We start from the raw sequence: 10,279 nt of genomic DNA on the forward strand, positions 1-10,279 counted from the left end.
CCTCTAGAGCAGTATGTAATTTAAAATTGCTTAATATACATTTGAAGGAAGTTTAAATACACAATTCACTAACACACACACACAAAATAAATTGTGAGTTAATAATTCTTTCTTGGAGATTAATACAGTACTTTGTTTTATAAAAGATGTTGAAAATGAGATCACTTCCATTTAGTTTCTTCATTCTCCCACCTAATTTACCTTTATTTGTAAACAAAGTTCTTCCAAAGGAGTTCTCAAAATTTCTGGCAGTTGATAGTCATCTAGAAGACTTGCTCTAAGACCATTATACAGATGATAGCAATGACCAGGTTGAACTCTTAAAAAAAAAAACACACACACACACAAAACAAAACAAAGAGGGACAGTCATCAATGACTTTTTAGAACTCCAGAGAAAACAGTAGGCAGGGAAGTAGCCAATATCTATTTCTTATAAGCCACATAATAGCTAATGTACATAATTATTTTTCCCTTTTTATGAATCATGTATTTCTTCTGTTTAGAAAAACCCTACACCATCTACCCTCTTGTCACAGTTTTAAGAAAGATACACAATAATTCCTCCCCACGCCAATAATTTGCTTCCCTATTTCTGACAGATTCCAGATTACTGTGCTCAGTAACAGCAGTCTACTTAGGTTAAGGCTAAGAATAGTAACCTCAAGTATGCGTTGTGATCAATTATATTATGTAATGAATCCTGGCATTATGCTAACCTGTCTATATTACTGAAAAATATTTTAAGTACAGTATATTCTATTTAGCGAGTTCTCAGAGGGATATTAAAAGTTTTTGTTTTATGTTTGTAACTAGAGCCTTAAATGATATCATTTTTTGGACAATGATAAGACTAGATGTAGACTGGGCACGATGGCTCATACCTGTAATCCCAGCACTCTGGGAGGCCGAGGCGGGTGTATCACATAAGGTCAGGAGTTCAAGATCAGCCTGGCCAACATGGTGAAACCCCATTTCTACTAAAAAAAATACAAAAAATTAGCTGGGTGTGGTGGTATGCTCCTGTAGTCTCAGCTAGTTGGGAGGCTGAGGCAGGAGGATCACTTGAACCCAGGAGGCGGAGGTTGCAGTGAGCCGAGATCATGCCACTGTACTCCAGCCTGGCGAAAGAACAAGACTCTGTCTCAAAAAAAAAAAAAAAAAAAAAAAAAACTAGATGGGAAGTGGTGACCATATTCAAGTATTCTCAAGCAGAATAAATATTTCTATAGGCTCTTGCTGCTATAGGAACAAAAATGAATTCTAAAAATCTTAGCTATTTCTGCCATGAGTCTACATAGATCCATTGTCTATTATATAATATACCTGAATCTCTCTCCAGTAGAAACTAAAATAAGAGTACCTCCATTGAGAGCCACATAGTATAGCTTTTTCTGATCTCCAAAATAAGGCTTTGCTAAAGGAATTTTAATCCATGGAGTCTACAAACGACTATTTTCCTTTTAAATTAAAACACCAATTTCAGGATTAGTTAAAATGCAATACTCTATTAAGTTTAGTTCTATTATTGTTTCATGGAACAAATCTAAGGCTTAGTATGTTTACTATTCATATATAAAGGTGTGCCAAAACCTGGTCACTATGGTGAATACTTTTTGAATCAATATTTAGTGGTGATGGGTCTACATGGGAAAACCTCAGTCTTTCTGGGTCCCTTATCAAGTTATTCCCTGATAATTGATTAGGAGGGTATACTTTGACTAAACCATGATTTTGGTTCAACAGCATCAACTCTCTAATAAACTGTCTCGAAATCAAGTTATACTGGGATAATGTGCAAAGATTACGCAAGTCAGTCAGAGCTTTATAGATATTGTACAAACTTAAAACGAGGGGTTGACAGATGGTCTGTAAAGTTTTCTTTCAACTCTCCTTTTCTTAAGTCTGTATCAAAAGATTAATGGAAATCTCTTATTCTATCTATAAAAGGTAAAAGAAAAACCCTCTTCTGAAAGTCCAGATATGATTCTATCACTCATTTAAGTGTAGAAATACTGTGATATATGCATTAAAGTCCAATTCTTTGTAAAAGTTCAAGACAAATCATTTTTCCTACCATTAAGACAGAGATATTTTTACTTCTTAAGTTATTGTACCATTATGAGGAAAAGTACTTTCCTTGTGCTTTCATTGAAAACTACTGGTGAAAAATCAGTACTGCTATAAAATCCAGTGATTAGGAGCCTAGACTGTGAAGTCAGAATGCCTGGATTCAAATCCTGGGTCTGTAATTTAGAAAGTTATGGCACTTTGGACAAGTCATTTAATTTCCTTGTACCTTAATTTCCTTATCCATAAAATGGATATAATAAATGGATACATAGTACTGTAGTGAGGATTAAGAAAGTTAATATGAATCAAGTGTTTAGGAGATGATCTGACACTCAAAAAGTATTAGTTGCTATTATTATTACACAATATATGCTTTAAAAAAAAGAAATGAAAACCAACTATTGTAAATAACATAACTTATTAATCAAACTCAGAAGTTGAAGGCAAAGGATTCATAAAATAGAAAACCTGGCAGATACTTTTCCAAACTATGATTAAAATAACTTTCTATTTAAAAATGTTTTGCAGTAAGCTCAAAATAAGAAGAAAGGTAACTCTTCTAATAAATATATTTAAATGCCAGCATCACACTTTGTTACACAAAATGTTTGTGTGTTCTAAAAGCTTTGGACAGAGTTCCCATCTTACCTTCCAGCTCGACCTTTTCTCTGTTTGGCATTAGCTTTACTAACCCACTCAGCGGACATTGTACTGATATTGTTCTGAGTATCAAAATGTGTCTCTTTTATTTTTCCTCCATCTATCACATAAACGACATCGTCTATGGTAATGCTGTTTGGAAAACAGATAAATAAAATGTTAAACACACACACACACACATCAAAAGCACTATTAACCTATAAAAGACCTATAGATAGGCATTTCAGAGCATTTTTTTTTTTATTGCATCAAATTATTTTAGCCACTCAGGATGTTCACTACTCTTCACACCCACATTTACCAATATTATAGGGATCGAGTACCTAACAGTAGGCAGTGTCAGGCACTGTAAGTGACAGCACAGTATTAGTTCTTCAGACCATATACTAAATTCTTACTTGTCTACAGCCAAATATCACAAGTTGCCTCATACCTAGTTCCATGGGAGCCCCAACAGCATGGTTTAATATCAGCTTCCATAAAAGAAATCTGTTTCAGTGACTAAACTATGTCTTAGTACCTCCAAGAGAATACAAGAAAATTTAAAGGCTGGATATAACTAATTACCAAATACTACTCCCAACCAGAAACAGGCGAAAGGACAAAATTTACCTCAGCTCCCGTGCTTCTTTAGGAAAACAAAACAAAACCCAATATCTAAAATGCTATTTCTGAGCTAAAGCATTATTATAGGTTAAAAAACCCCCACAAAATTGGCCATGCATGGTGGCTCAGGCCTGTTATCCCAGCACTTTGGGAGGCTGAGGCAATAGGATCGTTCTGAGCTCAGGAGTTAGAGATCAGCCTGGGCAACACAGTGAGACTCCATCTCTACAAAAAATGTTAAAAATTAGACAGGTGTGGTGGCACATGCCTGTAGTACAAGCTACCTGGGAGGCTGAGGTGGAAGGATCACTCGAGCTGAAGAGGTCAAGGCTGCATTGAGTCATAATCGTACCACTGCACTCCAGCATGGGTGACAGAATGAGACCTTGTCTCAAAAAAGCCCACAAAAAATAAAACTATGCTCACTGCCATAAAAAAGGTTTTATTTTTAATAAATTACAAGGCATGTAGTAGAGAAAACAGATTAAGGCATGTAAATATGGTGTTTAAAACTTCTGTAATCATCAGTATTTGATATTTAAAACAACTTTTACCTAGTCTCCGCAATGTTGGTAGCAATTACTATTTTCCGAACACCAGGAGGGGTTCTTTTAAACACCTGTAAAAATAAACACATCAGAATCACAAAAGAACACTAATTTCTATTACATTATTTTGTAATTAGAGGAATTTCTTCAGATACTGTTCATTTTTAGCATTCTATGTTCAGTCACTGACATATACATCTAATATTTATTGACGTATTTATAAAGTATAGATCATTTTCAATATTACAAAATTATCTTTTGGTAAACCAAACTAAATCCCCCACAGATGTCACAATCTTATCACAAACAAGATTTCCAATGAGGTATCATTATTTAAATATACAGCAGTTTTTTAACAAAAGCTGGAGGTTATAAAGTAGAGGGAGGGATATTTATATTAAGGACAAGAATAATGAAGTCAAATCTCCATGGGTAAGAACAATAAACAATCAGGCAGATGCCCAACCCAGCAGAATAAATGTCAACTGTGCAGCTGTACCAACCACTGTCTACTAGCTTGAGATCAGATTGGAGTGAAAAAAAAATCCTCTTCAAATGGGGAATTCTACAAATACTGCCCACAACCCCGACAAAGTCACTCAAGTAGAAAGAAGATGCGTAATCAAGTACCACTGGCGATAATGCAAACAAACAAAACAAAGCATAAACTTATCCCTTCATTTATAAAACTGGTAATCAATAGAGAAAATGCTTCCCAGGCTATTCACATACTCTCCAGCAAAGGAATACATAATTTACTAGGTTATGGTGTAGAAGATGAATACTTCCACGCTAGAAACTCTTTCAGTCTTTGGAATCAAGAGTTTTCTTTCTTGCCCCTTCTCTTCTCTCAGGTATGTACTCTGTAATTCGTGACTAAGGTACCAGCAACAAAAATATTAAAAGGGTCTCAGAGAAAATATCTTGATATTCTCTTACAAAAGAGAAAAGGAGAAACTAGAAACGGGGAGAGGAGCAGGTTTTCTAATCAATTTCATTTTGCAAGAGCCTGCAAATACTATAGATCGTAACATTATCTTGCCTCTGAGAATGCAGTGTTCACTCTAATTAGGAAAGCGCCTGTATCTGACGGAGTCAAAACATTCATAATACTGTAACTATACTAATTTTGTGAAATTAAATCTCAAATCATCATCAAACTGTAGTACGTCACAGATCATTAATTTCTAGGTTTGGTTACTTTTGGTAGTACTCACATACCTTTTTCTCTTATTCAGGAAACCCAATCAAGTTACTGGTAAAACCAATTCTTTAAACTTTTCCCGAATGTAGACACAACTAATCTAATTTGTGGGTTATCCTCTAATATTCAAGTTTTTGAGCAATCATCCCCTGAAGACTCATTTGCAAAGGTTCTCAAATAAATATTTTTTACATGAATTACTATTTGAAAATGCTCCTTAAAAAAAATAAAGGAAAACGTGTAACAAGCAGTCCTTAAAGCTTGCCTCAGTTTGAAATACATTTAACAAATGTATCCATTTAACATACCTGTGTCTGGTTAACTGTAGGCATCAATGAATGTAAAGGTATAATTAAAATTTATCTGGAAATTAAAAGAATTAAATTTTAAGATAAAGAGTTGCAGAAAAGCTCCACCAAAACATGAGACAATGAATTCAGATGCTGAACCACATAATTCTTTTTTTGATAAGACATTGAACATTTAATGAAAACAGCTAAACCATCTGAGTTATTGACAAATTGCCCATGTGTTTAAGAGAACCACACAATTCTTAATTTATATTTCCACATACAAACAGACCAACTTAATTTCTTTATAGTCTTGTTTTCTGAGTGCTCCAAGTTCAAGCTAACACTTTGTTCTGTTATTTCATATTGATAAGTATTTTCTCCAAACTCTTTAAAGAATGCTCAAAAGTTGGGAATAACTTTTCCAAATTACACCAATAAAAGTTGAATGAATAGCCAAAAATTCTGTTTAACATGAATATGTTTGTACACTTTGGGTGATCCTATTTTTTTGTTGTTGAGACAGGGTCTCACTCTGTTGCCCAGGAGAGTGCAGTGGTGTGATCTCTGCTCACTGCAACCTCTGTCTCCTGGGCTCAAGTGACCCTCCCACCTCAGCCTCCAAAGTAGCTGAGACCACAGGCATGCACCACCAAGTTTGGCTAATTTTTGTATTTTTTTGTAGAGATGGAGATTTGCCACGTTGCCCAGGCTGGGCTTGAACTCCTGAGCTCAAGCAATCCACCTGCCTCAGCCTTCCGAAGTACTGGGATTACAGATTACAGGCATGAGCCCTGCACCTGGCAATCCTCACTATTCTAATCATAACAATAATATCTAAATTTTTAAAGCAAATTACTTATTAAATACCCATGTCCTACTTAGAAAATAATGAAATAGTCCTCGTTAAAAATAATACATTCCAAGAGTAACCCACATTTTAAATATATTTTGTTAAAAATATAAGAAATTCCTACTTTTTAAGTTTCCAAATAAAATAGCTCAAGCCCATTCATGATTATTAGCCAACATATATACCTGATATAATACAGTGATGGGTGAAAGGGAGAGTATTAAGAAAACAAGGGTTAATTTCACATTTAAGCATGCTTACAAAAATACAATCTGACTTAAATGCCCAAATGATTCAAGTCAGTTATATTTCCCCAGAAAAGAACTGCTGTTATCTAAAGGAGATATGATGATCCCCATGGACTCTGTGAAAAGATTTTACGAATCTTAAAAAATAAAAAGTAGTAAACAGCTGTCAAGCAACTGATGTTGCTAAAAAAGAATGCTCTGAATTACTTGTCTCCGTGACAGTATGAAATATTTCAACTATAATATTCAAGCCAAAAATACTTGAATTGAATCAAGCCTTCAGATAAAACTTCCAAGTTACAGGAAATACAGGTAAGACAGAATCAAATGAAATGATAGCATAAAGAGTCAGAAAAATTCAGAATGTTGGACTTATTAGAGAACAACTGGCCTGGTCTTTTCCATGACCTTATTACCATGAGGAAAAGCAGGGAGTGGAGGGGAGCAATGTTCTACAGCCAGATCAAAAGATGTATTTGATTTGACATTTTCTGTAGTTTGAACAGACTAGCTGTGAAAGACACTTCAGAAAAATGGGAAAATCTGATTACAGACTGGATTATTAGATGGTATTAAGGATTAGGTATGATAAAGACATGATGGTTATATAGAAAATTGCCTTGAGATTCTTGCTTATACATTTAGAAATAAAATGTGACAGCTGCAATTGACTTTAGGAAAAAACTAGGACTGAAAAAATAATTGTTGGCACTGAAGTCGTGGATATATATACGGTATTCATTAAGATTCTCTAGTTTTGGCCGGGTGCAGTAGCTCACACATGTAATCCCAGCACTTTCAGAGGCCAAGGCAGATGGATCACAAGGTCAGGAGTTCAAGACCAGCCTGACTAAGATGGTGAAACCCTGTCTCTACTAAAAATACAAAAATTACCCAGGCGTGGTGGTGGGCGCCTATAATCCCGGCTACTTGGAAGGCTGAGACAGGGAACCGCTTGAACCTGGGAGGCAGAGATTGCAGTGAGCCGAGATCGCATCACTGCACTCCAGTCTGACAGAGACAGACTCCATCTCAAAAAAAAAAAAAAAAAAAAAAAAAAAAAAAAAAAAAAATTCTCTAGTTTTTTGTATGTTTAAAATGTTTCACTACAAACAGCTTAAAAAGTTAGCCAGGCATAATAAAAGTAAAAACAATTTTGTTGAAGACTACATAATCGGGAAAAAAAAATTTATATTGCTGATACCATACAACTAACAGAGTTAATGAGAACAAAATCTACACTCTTATGAAAAGAAAGAAACAAGAAATTGATAAGCATTTAATAAACTGAGTTTCAAAACTTAACTTCTCAGCACAGAGTTAGGCCAATTTTTTCCCCATGACAGTGACTAACTATACAACTGATTATCAAGGTTAAGCTTTTTTCAACATAATTTGAGAAAAACCACTCAAATTCTGGAAAGATTTCCTTTAAAAGGAATTGAGCTGGTAGAAGTATATACATCAGTAACTCTTTCCTTGAGAATAATTAATTGAAACTAGAAAGTTAATGAAGTCAATTATAATAATCTATAATATCACACCCTTTTCCCACTCCCCATCACATACACTAAATGAAAATATTTTGGTATATATCTCATCTTTATTGGTAAATATATGCACACATTATTTAAAAGTATAAGTACACTATACAATAATGTTTATAATAAGGGAAGGAAAGGCCAGAGTTAGAAGATTTAGCCAATAAAAAATCTTAGTTGTTTGAAAAAAAAAATTCACCTGTCTAATCATGACAAACTTTTCTACAGAGAAAAGTTGTCACACAAAAAGAAAACAGAAAACAGTGTTTCTTTATAGAGAAGTCAATTAGATCAAAATACCTCACCAGCTAGATAGTAAATAATTTTAATTACAGAGAATGCTTTCAGAGCATGACAACAGGATTTAACAAATAATAAAACACGCATTTATTATTTTAGTCAATACAATTAGATCAAAATATTTTCTGGTTCCTGTAAATTTTGTCTGGCTGGGCGTGGTGGCTCATGCCTGTAATCCCAGCACTTAGAGGCAGAGGCGAGTGGAATATGAGGTCAGGAGTTCGAGACCATCCTGGCTAACACGGTGAAACTAATTTTTTTATTTTAGTCTCTACTAAAAACACAAAACAATTAGCCAGGCGTGGTGGTGGATGCCTGTAGTCCCAGCTACTCAGGAGGCTGAGGCAGGAGACTCTAATGAACCTGGAAGGCAGAGATTACAGTGAGTCAAGATCGCACCACTGCACTCCAGCCTGGGCAACAGAGTTAGACTGTCTCAAAAATAAATAAATAAATAAATTTTGTCAAAAGCACTTCAACAGAGTGAGGTTCTAGAAATTATATTTGGAGGCCACGCGTGGTAGCTCAAGCCTATAATCCCGGTACTCTGGAAGGCTGAGGTGGGAGGAACACTTCAGGTCTGGAGTTCAAGACCAGCCTGGCCAACATAGTGAAACCTCATCTCTACTAAAAATGCAAAAAGTCGGCTGGCATGGTGGCACATGCCTGTAGTCCCAGCTACCCTGGAGGCTGAGGCAGGAGAACTGCTTGAACCCGGGAGGCAGAGGTTGCAGTGAGCAGAGATGGCGCCAACACACTCCAGACTGCCGACAGAGTGAGACTTCATCTCAAAATAAAAAAATTATATTCAGAACTGTAAAAATTAAATAGAATTTGCTTCGTAATTTTCATATTCGAAGTGAATGACTGCTGAAAATACTCTATATTTTATAGAAAAAAAATGTTCTCATTCATTCCTCTAAAGTTTATATGTTTCAAAATATGCTGCTCATACAGGATCAAAATCATTTAAGGAATTTTAAAAACTTCAGATGTTTAGGTCACATTCTTAGATTTGGGGTGATGATGGGGTCTACGTATCTGAATCTTAAAGAAGCTCCATGGGTGACTCTGTTGTATAGTCAGAATTCAGAAACACTGGGCTAAGGGATTTCTTTTTTGCAGCAGTGAGTGAAAAAATGAAAAACCCCACATACCTATGCTTTAAGAGCCAATTTTATTAGGCAAATTGTGAAAAAGAAGGAAAATATTCTCTTCAAAATACTAAATAAAAAGCTTTCCCTTCATCTGTGACCTAGTAGAAGCAACACTTCTTCAAATAAAAGAAAAAAAATACACATCCCACATATAATTCAAATACTACTCTTTGAATTATAGTAAAATACATTTACATAATACCTGATTTAAACATTACTTGTGACATCAAGAGATCATGTAAAGTGCTGATATTGTCCCAGCCTGGTAGAAAGACCAGTATCGCACCATCCTATATGAAGGGGAAATAACCATTACAAAGGATCATATCAACAAAATGCAGTAACAGTAAAATTGTGTGCACACTTAAATCTCCATTAAAATTACACTAGCTCAGGATAATTTTCATGAATAATTAAAAGTATATAAACCCACTTTTTTTTTTTTTTTAATTATTGTTTTTGAGACAGAGTCTTGCTCTGTCACCCAGGCTAGAGTACAATGGCATGATCTCGGATCACTGCAACATCTGCCTCCTGGGTTCAAGCGATTCTCACACTCAGCCTCCCAAGTAGCTGGGATTACAGGCCTGCCCCATCACGCCCAGCTAATTTTTGTATTTTTAGTAGAGATAGGGTTTTGCCATGTTGGCCAGGCTGGTCTCAAACTCCTGGCCTCAAGTGATCCACCTGCTTCAGCCTCCCAGAGTGCTGGGATTACAGGCGTGAGCCACTGCACCCGGCTAAGCTCACTTTTAAAAAATGAGACATAAGTCTTTTTTTTTTTTTTTTTTTTTTTTTTT

The 10,279-nt window shown here is 35.3% G+C and overlaps 1 protein-coding gene across 1 annotated transcript in view; it reads right to left on the reverse strand.

The window, feature by feature from the left end:
• The window catches only part of DHX36 (DEAH-box helicase 36), a 43,826-nt gene that overhangs the window by 17,581 nt on the left and 15,966 nt on the right, over nucleotides 1-10,279 (reverse strand). Inside the window, 5 exon segments of the mRNA XM_017880261.1 lie at nucleotides 202-319; nucleotides 2,721-2,864; nucleotides 3,893-3,957; nucleotides 5,399-5,453; nucleotides 9,682-9,769. Coding sequence (XP_017735750.1) covers nucleotides 202-319; nucleotides 2,721-2,864; nucleotides 3,893-3,957; nucleotides 5,399-5,422 — 351 coding nt within the window. The 5' untranslated portion in view covers nucleotides 5,423-5,453; nucleotides 9,682-9,769.

This window comes from Rhinopithecus bieti, unplaced genomic scaffold (assembly GCF_001698545.2).
Source record: "Rhinopithecus bieti isolate Rb0 unplaced genomic scaffold, ASM169854v2 scaffold_12013, whole genome shotgun sequence".
NCBI lineage: Eukaryota > Metazoa > Chordata > Mammalia > Primates > Cercopithecidae > Rhinopithecus > Rhinopithecus bieti.